The following is a 14,903-nucleotide window of genomic DNA, read 5'->3' as shown; positions in this document are numbered from 1 at the left end:
TACTGTTCTATTGAGTAGCATTTTCAAGGACCAGGACGACACATTTTTGCTCTCTTGGTTTAATCCGGAAAACAATAACACTTACAATAAGTTGTAGCCATTACCAACCAACTATCGAAATGGAACATCAATACTGTACAATACTTATTGCTTATTTGCCCGTTTGCTTTGGTTCTGGTGCACCTTTACTTTCCGATGATGATGTCTTCAGGGTGGATCTGATCTTTCAATATCTCTTGGGCGCACGATGTTATTCGATGGTAATATAATGAAAAGGCGCAACAGCTTTAAGCATTTGATTTAATCCAAAGTTATTGAGGCTGATGTTTTGTTTGTTGTTTCCCCGCTAGGTGACTGGGTACCATACGTTGTGAGTTCGTACCTGTTTGAAACCAATGTATTTTGTACCCTTGGTTGATAGCTCTGCTGGTTGACAGAATTGTCCACGAGGCAGTCTTTCGCCCATTTTAAGCGATGTATTCATTGCTTCGCTTCGATAAAGTTTTTGTGCGATGTGTGATAGTGAGCGAACGAGCGTGAGTTCTTCACGAACTCTTCAGCGTGTGGAGGGGTTGCAGTCAGAAAAATTGTAACAACTTAGCTCGGTTATTGAACCAATCTTTTTTGAGATTGGAGATTTGGCCGAGCGATTTCGTCAGTTGCTTCTCCGCTAGGTGACTGCATGGGTACCGTACGATGTGGGTTCGAACCCGTTTGAAACCACCGTATTTTCTCAAGAGCATGAACATCACAAATCTAAGTCCAATGCCATAAATTTGCGTTGGTTATTATCCCATTGAAAAGTTACTTGTAAGCAAAGGGTTGGTATTTTCACATTAAGCTTCATTAAAGATATCAACGTGGGAGGCAGATGATGACGGAAATTGAAAACTTTTATCTATTAGTATCTCATCAATCAAATACCCCCGCCCCAAATTACCCACTATTGCTGTGGGCATCTGCGCAGCTTCCCGACAATACACACATATAAACAAGCGGTGCTGTTTAACCAGCAGCGCACAAGTGTACTTCATAATTTAGTGAGAAACAGTTCCATTGGCTCTGGCCTGATCCAGCTGCATCATGAACTTGATACGCATAGCATGTCTAGCTCTCCTTATAACCTTGAGCTTGTATGGTTGTTACGGCAGACAACATCACAAAGATCGGGAATCTCCCATGCGGAAACGACTGTTGGGAGCTCTGGCAGAGAAAAGAGACAGCAGACATATTAACATGATCAACAGGAGTGGCTACTACATAATTATTTCGCCGTACAGCGAAGGGCTGCACACCCATGGAACGACAAGGGATTCGAACCACGATCATGGTAGGTTTCATAATCGAGATATTACCCAGTTTATGACAATCATGTCGGAGCCCAGAAGTCTATGGCAACCTCAGTTCAATCATCTGAATTTGTACCTCGCCAACTTTTTACTTTCCTCAGATTTTCCTTAAGTTCCTTATTTATGAAATTATGATGATGTAAGAAGAAGAAAAACGCATGATCTTGGTATATGATTTTGGCATTGCCAGTGCACTGGCGATGCCAAACAATATGACTCCCGGTTTATCGGAAACGGTTTTTTTTTTCTGGTCAAGTGATGTTCTGTCCATAGAGAGTCAGTCCAACAGTTCACACAAGAGTGGCAGGTACATGAAAGTCTAAGACCAGTCTCCATGTCTCGTTATGGCTTATTTCAAAGAAAGGAAAATCATATCTTTTTTCTGCCATTATTGATAATTGTCACGTTTACCTAGTCATGCGGACTTCATATACTATTCTCTTCATCTATAGCACTACCAAAATTCAAAAAAGTGAATGAATTCTTGCTTGCTTGCAAATTCATGAAAATGACGCCAACATTTGAATACCGTTGGTGTTTAATGCGATTTGTAATGCCACAGTGAACCTACTGGTCCTCGAGTTTTCTCGTTCAGAAAACAAAACTGTCAAGTAACATCAATAATTGAAGGTATTGAAGTTCTCGATGAATATATACGCAAAGTAATAAAAAAGCGAATTTTTCAAACAAAACTTAATCACTTTGGAATGAAATATCAAAGGAACAGTATCACTGATTAAGAGCAAACCTATTTGTGACTTATTAACTTCTTGCCGCAAAAAGTATAGAAGATTTCGAGCAACAAGTATACAACAAAAGCCTGACACGAGGTAGCTTTTACGTATTGAAGACTATGTCACGATCAAAATGTACCAAGACATACACACACAATTTGGCAATTGACATCATATCTTGTTTATAATCTTTTGGCTTTCAAATTGATACCGAAGAGAGAAAATACATAAAAGCATTCTAACGCCGGTTTTGAACTAAAAGCACCTTCACACTATCTGTCTTCATGTACGCTAACAACATCCATTATATCACGGTTCCACTTACGATGTTGGCGCATGTTTTTATCCACCTTTAGGCCTTTACTGTAATTTAATTATTTAGACGGTTTTGCTATATGCATGCATGCAACGCAAAATAAAACAAAAATACTAACTCGTCTTTCCATTTATTTCTCCGTTTGTTTCAGTACATTTGGTAGAAAACACCTTCAACAGAACAACGACATTCTTCTACACGGATAAATCCGAGAGCAAAGTTCTCTGCGTGGATCTTCATCACGACAATGAGACATACGTACCAGTTGTTCAGGTAAAATTTATCGCTTGTTTTGTGAGAACCTTGAAAAGCTAGAGTATTCCATTGGTATTCTCATGGTGACAGGTGACAAATGCTTGTCTCATTTATCACCTATTCGGCACAATAAAAGACAGGTGTAGGAATTTCTCCTTGCAACGCAATTAAAGAAAAGACGCTAATGTGATAATTTTGACATCCTTTATATTGCAGGACAAAGAGTCCGTACCCGACCCTTGCTGTACATTCAACCTTGACAAACCAGAGGATCAGCATTTCTACATCTTGAAGTCTATGTGTCCAGAAAGTGAGGAAATGTTCTTGGCTGTCAACCCATATACAGGGGATGTTTTCATCGCCAATTTTGGATCTGACGATATATACTTTCTCATGATTTAGTAGTACACGAAAGTAAAAGTAAACCCTCGAAGTAAATGACTGAAACTTTTGCTCAACTTCCTCAATGAACTTTCAATCATTGTTTAGACAAATCAAGAATGAAAAGCAGGAGTCACCCTGCAAAGTTTTGTATCACAGAAAGAAATTATCTGATATTTACAGTTATTTGGAATTCAAAATATCCGCTGTCTCCGTTTTGAGTCTAATAATTTGGAAAAGATAAAGACAGGCAAAACGTTTCTTACTCCAGGAGCTTTAAGGTGAGCCGCCAAAAGTGTTAGGCTAGAGAAGTATTATGAAAAATTATAGAGAGTCGAATATCTATCCCCGTGGTACACTCTATCTTCAAACAACTGGCAAAGTTATTTTTCTTATTTGTTGTGTCGTTCCTATCGACTATTACATTTATTACCTTATCTAATACATTGCATGTCAGTAGGAAAAACATCCCAGGATTGAGTTGAACATTTTTATGACCCCTGCGTGATCTTACAGTATATTCTGCTGTCATTGTCTGTATGGACCCGCAGGTCGAGTTCATTCACTGTACTTTGAACTTAAATTTCACTTTCACTAATTGTGGACTTTTTTTCTCAAAGTTTAATGTCACATATCGTAGAGAATACTATGAAGTAATATGACGTAGGGGTCTTTATGAAATGGTCCAGCTGCCCGAATTGATTTGTGCCGGAGTGAACCCACGTCTACCCATCCCATATATCGGCGTTAAGCCAAAGATAGCATCATCTTTGTCGTACACAGATGGCTTCGAGACTTGACATGATATTTAACCGGTTAACGATATATTGGTGAAGATCACAAACTGAAATCCTTACTTGTTAAATTACAATTGCAGAAGATTATTCACACCTCAAAATATCTATACGAATGCATTTTTTTACATATACAAAGAATGTTTTCGGTCTTCGATGCAGAAAGCAACATTTGTGCGCTCTGCTCTCTTTTAAATCTCCAATGCAGTCTTTCAAAATATTGCACATATCACGGATTATTATCGTATTTGAAAAGTTTCCAATGGTCTTCATAGTCTATTAGTTTTGAAAATTTATAGTAAAAAGGTTTGCACATTATTATGAACATAAATAACTATACGATATCGAAACAAGAATTTATGGCCAACTTGTTCTTAATGTCTTCTCGGTCTGATTCTGTAGAACAAAGTAGTTGATAAGTTGGAATTATTATAAAAACACGAATAAAATTTTTATCATTGCAGGGAAACTTTATACCCCATGTTCTTAAAAAACTTAAAAATCAAAGGAGCCGTGATATTAAGTTTAGCACAATATAATAATTGCTTTACACCAGTACCGTGAATGTATCTTGAAATATTGTACTCAACTGTCTTTCCGGAACAGACAGATTATCTGTATTGTCACTCCTTTGGATTTGTTTCCTTTCATTGTATTAAAATATCTGAATAATACGAAACGTTGTTAAGTGGGTTTTTTCATATTTTCCGATTAAATGCTCCCTTGTAATAAATATGGATAGAAGAAGTTAATACAGGAATAATCGGACGACTGAAAAGCTGGTTTCAACGTCATATCCAATCGCACTCGCAAAAAACGTGAACACAGGTCGGCTTTTTTTCGGGAGAAGGGCGCAATTAATAATGTTGTTTCCTGTCAAACAGCTTTATTAAGAATGTGTGATGAACTGTTAGAAAATATTGACAATGGTCAAATTTCTGGTATTCTTTTTGGATTTGTCAAAAGCATTTGATCTAGTTAATCACCAAACCCTTCTTAAAAAGTTATCTTTATATGGACTAGAAATTAATGGGTTAAACTGGTTTAAATCGTTTTTATCAAATCGTTCTCAAGTAGTTACTTACATGGGTAAAATTTCGAATATTCAAAAGGTGACTGTAGGTGTGCCTCAGGGATCATTGTTGGGACCACTACTATTTACTATTTTTATCAATGATTTACCATTTACTTTGCATAATTCACAACTTGATATGTACGCTGATGACCAGACCCTTCTTACCTCTGGTATTTCTGTTCCGCATGTTAATGAATCCCTTCAAAATGATGTAATGTCGTCAAATAACTGGATTGTAGTAATGGAATGATCATAAATGAGAGCAAAACGAAAGCCATGTTAGTCGATCTCGTCAAAAAATAAAAGACGCTAATATTTCTGGTGAACAATTAGACATCTCTATTAATGACAAACAAATTTCATGTGTCTCCTCTGAAAAGATACTAGGACTAACATTAGACAGTTTTATTTCTTGGGACAAACATATTGATAATTTGTGTCTTACTTTGAGTCGGAGAGTTGGTCTACTTAGGCGCCTGTGTAATTTTATTCCTTTGCACCTTAGAAAAGTTTTATATTACGGTTTGATTCAATCTGCCATTGATTATTGCTCTATTGTTTGGGGAAATACGACTTATAAAAATATAGATAAGGTTTATAAAATGCAGAAGCGTGCCTTAAGAGTGATACTTAATGCTGATTTTGATACCCCAACTGAAGTACTTTTTGAAAGGTTCAATGTGCTATCTGTTAGACAACGTATTTTTTACTTTACCTGTATCATGGTGTACAAATGTTTCAGCAATACTGCTCCAAGTTATCTTATCGAAAAAATTGTTACGCTGAATGACGTTCATGCTTATCAAACACGAGGAGCCTCAACTTGTAAATTATTACTGCCTCGATTTCGTACTGAAACGGGTCAAAGGACTTTTGCCATGCGTGCAGCTCGAGCTTGGAATTCTCTGCCTGATGTGGTTAGATGCAGTACGAACATGAATAATTTCAAATCCCAGTTGAACTCTTACATCAGAGACAATGTAAACAGATAGACTATTCGCATTTTAGCAGTTTTTTTATGTATGTTTCTACCTGTAGTCACTGCTCTTACATTTTACTTGTACTGATTTTATTTTTATTTGATTTTTTTATAGTTATTTTCACGTTTAAAACTTGAATATTTTATTCTTTATGTCGGACCCCATGGTAGATTACAACCTTATAGCAGTCTTTACCCCTGTTTGATTATGTAAATGGAAAATCCTTTAATATGAAATAAATAAATAAATAAATAAATAAATAAATAAATAAATAAATAAATAAATAATACTACACAATCTGACGATTCCACTTTGCCCTGACTGGAAAAGTAACAATAATTTTTGCATTTTCGGCTGCGCCTAGTAATGTTCAGCGGTGCACATGCTTTATTCGTTGCATCGGGTCGTACACTGTCAGTGTTTCCGTTTCATGCGAGTAATTTTCTATTCTACTTAAGGTATTGTAATCCCAGGTACATGCCTTTTGTCAGTTCATAGGAGAGGCGATCGTGTGTCACCTGATCATTCAGGCGATATCTCCCTTTCTCATATGCCCTGGATAAAGTAAACGATTTTGGTCTGTCATAGTTGCTTGACGTGAGTTCCAAATATGACAGCACTGCTAGTGATTTGCAGCGGCTCGGAAGGTCACATGCAATTGGATGTAGTTGGCAGGTTTTAACTATCTAAAGCAGCGTAAATTGTCTGAAACTAAATTTGGTGATTGGCTGTTGGAAATAATTTGTTAATGATAAGGACATTTAAGCGACCAATTAGCTAAAATGTACCGAGGCGCTGCATATTGCCACTGACAACAAACTCAGACCATGAAACTCTTCTTATTTAAATTAACGACTGCCGCCCTAAATGGTATATGGAAATTTTACAGGAAAGCGATAGCCATTTCATCAGCACGATTCTGATCCCATTCTATCCTAAACTGTTTGAAATTTGGCTCGACTATGAGGGATGTAATCATAAATTAGTCCTAACTAGACATATAACTTGCTTTCCATGCTGTGAAAGTAGGCGTCGATAATTGTTAGCTTCCTTGATGGAATCGTCTCATCCGGTTATGTACATCCTATTTGTTAAAGGGGGCCACTATCTGTTAATGACCAGTCCGTCAGAGTCAGGTTTGATTTGGTTTCGATGCTTTTAGCGCCTGTAATATCAAGGAACAAATAAAAGTAAAGTACAAATGATCGGACGAAAATGATCGTAGAGGACTACGTCATAAAAGTTATTTGGTGATATTTCGGTGCCAATAGTGGACAGTAGTTGATACTGATAACGGCTGGCTTCATTTGGAATAAACGGGAGTCAATCAAATGTCCATTGTCATTGGTCTGAGACACAAATATGATAATCTACCATATTGCACACGCAATGGTCACGTCAGGACGATGCTAGGTCCTTGCACGCCATTAATATCTCACCTGCAACACTTATGTAATGAGTTTCCGTATCTTAAATAGTGGAGTCGGTTTCCCTGGATAATTGCAGGAGTTACAAAAAATATCACTGCGATATAGGTAGATAATCTATAAATGTACAACACCTTTCCGGTTTTAACTCTGAGATAATTGAACGTTTTGACTATAAAAGAGTCCATGTTACAATTTCGCTATCACTGTTCTCCTAATCCAATCGAAATCAGATGTAGAGATGATGACATTTCCTCTCTTGATTGTTCTCTACTCATGTATGTATGTATGTATGTATGTATGTATGTATGTATGTATGTATGTATGTATGTATGTATGTATGTATGCATGTATGCATGTATGTATGTATGTATGTATGTATGTATGTATGTATGCATGCATGCATGCATGCATGCATGTATGTATGTATGTATGTATGTATGTATGTATGTATGTATGTATGTATGTATGTATGTATGTATGTATGTATGTATGTGTGTGTGTGTGTGTGTGTGTGTGTGTATGTATGTATGTATGTATGTATTTCCTGTACACAGGCTAGAATTATTTCATTTATAATTGTACGTTTTCTTTGATTATGCTGTATAGAGTATTTTGCGGTATTTGGTTGTAGCCATGAATGCTCGCGCATAATTCCACCGTCAGCATGTTTCTCGTAAACGATACACACGCTACAAAAATATGAAGTGTTGGTTTCATTTACTTTTTAAGGTTATGCTCGTTGAAAATTTCGTTTCCCGACTTACGGTAAATTGGAATAACCGAACATAAATTCACGTGGATATATTTAAATTTTCGGTAACTTATTTTATTAGTGCAAGTTTATTACATTTCAAGGCCACTAGCCCATATGACATGCAAGGAGTTACAAATTTACTTGATTATGCTAATTTGAAAGCGATTACTCATGAAAAATCGGTAAAAAAACTTGTTGCATCAATCATGAAATACATTTCGATGCATAACTAAGTCCGCACTTAAATGTCGTGTTCCAACGATTTGATGAATTCTATCGTTATGTATGTGTTCCATCTTGGTAACATTTCACGATTCAGACTTCTTGATAAACCGGCCAATTGTGAATGGCTACTGGACTTCACCGAGGGTGTGGTAGAGCTTCATGCTTTCATCAGCGACGTCTTTCTTCACTTTGGTGTCAGTACCATAGACGTAATGCCTGGACATGTCAGGTGAGAAGCGACTGGCGGGCGGTGATCGGCCAAGAGACTCGGCCAAGCTTCGGGTGTAGAAAGGGCGATTACCGCAGCATATCCCCACGTACTGTATACCCAGTTCTTTGCAGCGCTTGCCAAATTCGTGTATGTCATCGCGAGAGCATGATAGGACGTCCGTGTTCGCCGGAAACAAGTCCTTTCCTGTAAAATATACAATGAGATACTGCTTTCAAAGACACTTATCGGTCGCGTTGTGTCGTGTGGCACAAGCGACTGTGCCTTGTAATGATTCCCGTCCACGACAGCGAAAATAACCTGAATTCAATACCAAGGGATGTTGAGAAACGTTATACAAAGATAGCTACTTCTTAATTCCTTGAAAATGAAGACAGATTGCCATCTTGTCAGTTCCTTCTTAATATCCTGTGTTTACACATAGTTTTAATTCTTTTTTACTTCACTCCATCGTCGTCAACCACGCGCCTATTTACGGCAACAGCTTAGCGCTACCCGTTAATTTTTGCGTAGGTCAGCGGAGCGGAAATTATGCTTTGGCGAATCACTCATTTCTGACCAAGCAAAGTCAAAGACACTTCTTACTTTCCCACCAACACCGGTTATCAATCACTTTACTTTAGTATATGTTTATGTACAGTATAGTGTATGTGTATGCGTATACTCAGAGCGCATCTCTCACCACTGGAACTGGTTGTCACTCATCCACCCAGCACTCATACATTATATTATTGTACCAGTAGTTCATCGTAGCTGTAGTAATAACTTTTGAAGAAATAGAGCCGCCGTCTCTGTCTCCATCACTTTAACTCAAAAGATCCTGCTTCATAAACAATTCCACACAAGGGAAATTAAGGTGTCGCATTTCAATCCACATTTCTTATGCTAATTATCATTGGAACCAATCGGTGATATAACCGGAATGACAATTTTTGGTTCTTACCTTTAATTTTTTATGTATTTTCTAAAATTTTTGTTATGCTTGTAAAATATAGTGTTCAAGTTCTACTCCCGTAATCGAAGATACCTCCTGCAATCAACATAGCATGTATGTGTGTGACACGTGCGGCGGTGATATTGTCTACAATTGAATTCCATCCCGGACCAGAAGTCATTTGTCAACAACAACAACAACAACAACAGCAACAACAACAACAACAACAACAACAGATATTGCAACATCGTACACAATGTATTTTTTAATGGCTTAAAACTTTATATTTTGATACAGTTTTGAGACAAGACAAAAATGTCAATGTTTTACAGAATAAATATGATGAAGTATTTATACTGACAGTTTTTTTTCGCTTTAAATCTCCACTGGCTGAAACTTTTTTACATGTTTTGAGTATTTTCCTGTCAGTTTAAAACATTTCTTGTTCTTCTTACATAAAAATAGAAATGACTGCGTAAAGGTACTGTGTAAAGTAGCCATTATATAACACTTATTATATCATACAAGTATACTGATAGCGCAAATACAACGATCTTATTGGTCGAGATGTGAAAAGAACCGTGGTATATTAGCGATATACCACGGCTGGCACACGCGCGAGCTCTCAGCTTGAGGAAATATCCTTCTTTGACTTTCCATGCCTGAATTTCAACATACTGTTATGATATAATAGCAATACATCACACCCAGCGACGGTACACCACTCGATTTTGACGGGTTCACTTCATATATGCACTCGCTATCGCTTGTGCATATATGTCGTGAACTGGTTAAAATCTCGAAATATACAATCGCTGGGTCTGCTTTATTGCTTAAATATATAAATTCGAGTTCATGTATATTTTACGTTTGTAAATGTGATTCAAAATGGCATGATGAATCTGCCGATCGATGGGGAACGATCCCTTGCATTTTTCTCTTTAAAACGTGTAACTTATAGCTTACCTGATTGTGGATCGGTCAACATGAAAAAGGTTGGTTGTTCTGCTGTAGTTCGATATGGTGCGGGCAATACAGCCAAGTGACCCTGAAAAGGTTACGAAAAGCTTGTTAAAAAACTCCATGTACTTGTGACAAAGAGTTCGCTCTTGATTCCATTAGTGCTAATAAAATGATTTGGTAGGTGACTGCTTCTTTTAGTAAGCAGAATTACAGGGTGTTTCTAAATACACAATTAAATGTGCTGTACAATGTTGTCAGGACGAACGGTTTTCCACAGCTTCCAGGTCTATCCCTGATACACACTTTTATGTGATAATAGGCTCTCCAAACTGTGAAGTAATAAACATCTCCTGTCTTCCCTTTCGCTTGAAAAACTTACTATTTTTGGGCCTCTTCACAAACGAGGTCATAGGGGACCGTTCAGTTTTTACGGCCGTTTTTGGAATCCGCGAAGGGGGGGGGGTCATCACTTTTTCACTGGTAGGAAAGGGGGGTCACCACATTTTCAAAAACATAATATCTACGATAAAGTTCACTTTATGCCATGGCCATGATCGACCCTCTTTACCGGCGGCCCGCCTTCGGCGGCCCACTACAATAGATATACTTTATGTATTACCCATGACCCTCTTAACGGGCAGACGCCTTTGGAAGCCCATTCCCATTAGGTTTACTTCATGCAATGGCCATGATCGACCCTCTTTACCGGTGGGCCGTCTGCGGCGGCCCATTACAATAAATTGACTTTATTGTAATACCCCATGACCATCTTAACGGCCGGACACCTTCAGCGGCCCTGTTCAGTAAAGTTTACTTCGTGCAATGGCCATGATCGACCCTCTTTTTACCAGCGGGCCACCTTTGGTTGCCCACTAGAATAAAGTTGACTTTATGTAATGGCCCATGACCCTCTTAACCGGAGGGCTACCTTTGGCGAACAACTCCGATAAAGTTTACTTTATACAATGTCCATGGACATAATTTGTCTATGGAAATGAAGTTGAAAATTGCCTTATAGTTGTCCTAATCAACAGACGTTTGCATGGATGTGGCTGAGAAGTTTGTACACTGGCATCTCTGCTACACGAATAAAGAGCGCCGTGTACCGGGGTTCAAATCCAAACCGTGCGGGTAAATTTGGCATATGGGTTTTGGTTATTTTTCAGCGGGGGTTCATCAAATTTTTTCGTCTGACTAAGGGGGGTCATCATTTTTTCGCGAAAAATGCAGGGGGGTATATACTTTTTTGAATACCGGCGACAAGATTTTGCCGCCCCCCCCCCCCGGCCGTAAAAACTGAACGGTCCCTAAAGATGAAAAAAATTAGAAGTGCCTAACATCTGTTTCTCAAATGATGTCGATCAACATTCATGATGCAATATTAAACACTTCATAATCAACTATAGAGAACTACATTGTTAAAAAATAATGCACTGTCATAAATGGTTTAGTGTGAAAAAATACACTCTTGGTGAGAATATGTTTACATACTTTACATGTTTTCCTGATTTCTTCCATTAAGGGCATCATAGTGGCTGGTCCACGACCACAATTCAAACCAACAACATCAGCACCAGCTTCTTCCAACTTCTTACAAGCCTCGGTTAAAGGCACCATATCAGCCGTGATTGCTTGGCAATTTTGGGTTGACACGACGAATGGCGCCAATGTTATGACTGCTGGTAGACCTATTAATAAAATGAAAATTTTTTAGAGATTACAAAAATGTAGGCCTCTACAAGACTAATGTATTGTCAACATCGACGTCAGGTCTTTGATACAGTTTAGAAATTTAATTTTTAGGCATCTTTGGTAATATCGTTTCATCAGAGAAGCTAGACTTCAGGAATAGAGTACTATACAAAACTTTCCTTCCATTGTTTATTCAATATTGTATCAAGATTAAGTAACATTTCGTTATACCAACCCTTGCCGTATTCCTTGATTGCTTTCAATGCAAGCATTGCTTCACCAAAGTGTGCGTAGGTTTCGGCCACGATAAAATCCGCGCCCTCTTCGACGGCCCAGAAAATCATTTCCTGTCAATTCGCGAAAGAAAAAAATGTGTATGGCTACAGTTTTTGCATCGAGAAGTGATCTTATAACTGTTTAGCTCCTATGAAACTGATCCATATGCCTTATTTTACAATTTTAATTGTCCCTCTCTTGGGTTCTCGAGTTTCGAAAAACTAAGCCGGTAAAAAGTTTCTTTACAACAAGAGCTTTAAAATGAACCCCCACAAGTGGTATATCAGAAAAGAATTGTAAAAGTTTGAGAGTCCAAATTTGTGTCCCCGAAGCGCGTTCTACCTTAAAAGGACAAAGCTGAATTTCATGAATTTCGTTTGATACGAGATACAACTTATATTAGTATATAAGTAGTATACCGTATCAAACAAAATTCATGAAAAATGGCTGACTTTGTCCCTTTAATAGTAATGATTGATCGACAGGTTAACAGCCATCCTTCTCATATTTCAGTTTCTTCACAGACCTCGTAATTGAACAGTCCTTCCTTTCTCCATTTTCGTCATTTTATCGTTGACAGGTATGTTACAGAGATTGTTCCCGATGCAACCCCGTAACAAGATTTTAGATTTTTAACTATTTTCTCATCACCCATTGCATATTATTAACAATATTTTAATTTCATGCACTATCAATTAGTTGAATTTATCGTGAGTGTAAAAATAACAGTTGTCAACAAGTTTTAATCAGCCCAAATGTTTACAATATCTGAAAGGAACTACTTATTTTAAAGACATGTGGGGTCATATTGAAAGTAACCTTGAACATGTTAAGTATTTCTTTCTCGCTGCTTTCATTCTCTGGCTGGTAGATGTTCGTGTTGCATATATTACCGGCCATCAATGTACCAGTTTCATCTGCAACCTCCCGAGCCATTTTTAACGCTGCGCGGTTCATCTTTTCCAAGGACTCTTCAGCTCCAATAAGACGTGTTTTCTCACGTGTTGCATAATACTGAAGGAGATAAATAAGGGTATTTAATGTTTTGAGATATTTTTTCGGTATTGTGTTTTTGTTTCATTTATGTTATTGTTCATTTATTTCTCACACTGGCAGTATTGTCAGGGTTTTATCGATTTTCATTTGAAAGTAATTAGACTTTAAAACTGTAAGGAAAGAGAAGAGAAAGATGCCTTTTGCATACATTAAGTATACACTGAATATTGAGTTTCTTGTTAGTATCCCACAGGAACTTATCCACAAAACTTTAAAAACACATACATTTTAGGGTTCGACTGTGTCAAATTATGAAGGGCTTAATCTGTCGTAGTATGGTCTTACCGATGCCTTTGGCGTGATTAAACAGAAGTTGATGATTCCGTTGCATCCTGGGATAATTGTAGATGAGGTATACGAAGAATTTCGTTGCTACACAAAGAAATCTTACATTACGTGAGGTTCAAAATTCGTCAAGAAATATATGGATCTTACAGAGCCGGGGATCTGAGAAATTGCTTACATACCGTAAAGGCAAGCACGACATCACTGCCGCTGTGAACGAAATTTCTGTAGGTGTCCCTAACCAGCTCAGGGTGTTCCAGTACTACGACAGGAACGCTCGGGCCTATCTGTAGATAACCGGTCCTCTCAAAGTGGAACAGAAATCCTTCAGCGGCAATAACTGACTCTCCATCATTTAATCGTTCCAGCAAGCCTGAATGGAAAAGGAACGTTTCACAGAAGCAGTGCTCTAACATCACTGCTCTTCAACGACATTAACGTGTTCAACTTTCAAGAATGAAGCCTACAATAACGAGTAAATAATCTAAACCGTTGATATCAAGTTTCTAAAAACCTAGAAGTGAAAGTTAATGGTCCACCTTAAGATATATGAAACGTAACGGTTTCACCAGTTCCAAGAATTTCCCAAATTTCAGCTACACTGTACATCCGACACGCAGACATATAAGCAGCAGGCATTTTATAGTACATAAAATTACCCTGAACATTCTCTCTCATTAATATAGGGCGAGGAAAACCGATAACAAGATACTCAAAAACCCCCGTGGCGAGGAGAAATCGGTGCATTATGAAAGGCATTTGGTAACTAACTCTCTTGCGAATGGCTACTGTCTGCACGGAAAGGAGCGAAAGGGCACTCGCTCTTTCGTTTGGCGCAACAAAACATTTTCCCTCCCAAATCTTGTCAAGTCCCCATGGTGGGAAATCAGCGTAATGGCTAAAATTGACATATGAATAAATATACTATAAGACTGATATATGGGCTAGTATTAATATTAGCTTAATGATTGTGACTAGCTATAGTCTGCATCTCATATAAAATTATCCAACTCCATGGCATGGCTTACTATATACCTCTGTCTGTCAATTAATTCTTTGGTGTCGTAATTAAGGTAACTCACCTTTCACCTTTCCAGACATAGCCAACGCTTGCACTTTGCACTCTTGATGGCCTTCTGTATAATGTATTATCTCAATTGTAGCTATTGTCCAGT

General features: G+C 37.8%; 2 protein-coding genes across 2 annotated transcripts; one reads left to right on the top strand and one right to left on the bottom strand.

Annotated features, from left to right (window-relative positions):
* The first annotated feature begins 983 nt into the window (after nt 1–983).
* On the top strand, nt 984–4,504 carry LOC139142407 (uncharacterized). Its single transcript, XM_070712330.1, has 3 exons — nt 984–1,330; nt 2,551–2,672; nt 2,871–4,504. The coding sequence occupies exons 1-3, from the start codon at nt 1,084–1,086 to the stop codon at nt 3,054–3,056; spliced, it is 555 nt and encodes a 184-aa protein (XP_070568431.1). The 5' UTR covers nt 984–1,083; the 3' UTR covers nt 3,057–4,504.
* Nucleotides 4,505–8,136: 3,632 nt separating this feature from the next.
* On the bottom strand, nt 8,137–14,903 carry LOC139142403 (betaine--homocysteine S-methyltransferase 1-like). Its single transcript, XM_070712326.1, has 7 exons — nt 14,811–14,903; nt 13,911–14,101; nt 13,207–13,401; nt 12,347–12,458; nt 11,911–12,107; nt 10,423–10,504; nt 8,137–8,708 (listed from the first exon to the last, which is right to left on the bottom strand). The coding sequence occupies exons 1-7, from the start codon at nt 14,827–14,829 to the stop codon at nt 8,419–8,421; spliced, it is 1,086 nt and encodes a 361-aa protein (XP_070568427.1). The 5' UTR covers nt 14,830–14,903; the 3' UTR covers nt 8,137–8,418.

This window comes from Ptychodera flava, chromosome 10 (genome assembly GCF_041260155.1).
Source record: "Ptychodera flava strain L36383 chromosome 10, AS_Pfla_20210202, whole genome shotgun sequence".
Classification (NCBI taxonomy): domain Eukaryota; kingdom Metazoa; phylum Hemichordata; class Enteropneusta; family Ptychoderidae; genus Ptychodera; species Ptychodera flava.
The sequence above is the reverse complement of the archived record's forward strand: the minus strand, read 5'-3'. Positions and strand labels throughout refer to the sequence as shown.

What these genes read in the sequence shown, in the direction of transcription:
- LOC139142407 (XM_070712330.1), top strand. Translation starts at nt 1,084, where the DNA reads ATGAACTTGATACGCATAGCATGTCTAGCTCTCCTTATAACCTTGAGC. An exon ending in GGATTCGAACCACGATCATG is followed by an intron (nt 1,331 to 2,550) that starts GTAGGTTTCATA and finishes CGTTTGTTTCAG; the next exon opens with TACATTTGGTAGAAAACACC. An exon ending in CATACGTACCAGTTGTTCAG is followed by an intron (nt 2,673 to 2,870) that starts GTAAAATTTATC and finishes TTTATATTGCAG; the next exon opens with GACAAAGAGTCCGTACCCGA.
- LOC139142403 (XM_070712326.1), bottom strand. An exon ending in ATGTCGTGCTTGCCTTTACG is followed by an intron (nt 13,402 to 13,910) that starts GTATGTAAGCAA and finishes TATCTCCTTCAG; the next exon opens with TATTATGCAACACGTGAGAA. An exon ending in AAATCAGGAAAACATGTAAA is followed by an intron (nt 10,505 to 11,910) that starts GTATGTAAACAT and finishes TAACCTTTTCAG; the next exon opens with GGTCACTTGGCTGTATTGCC.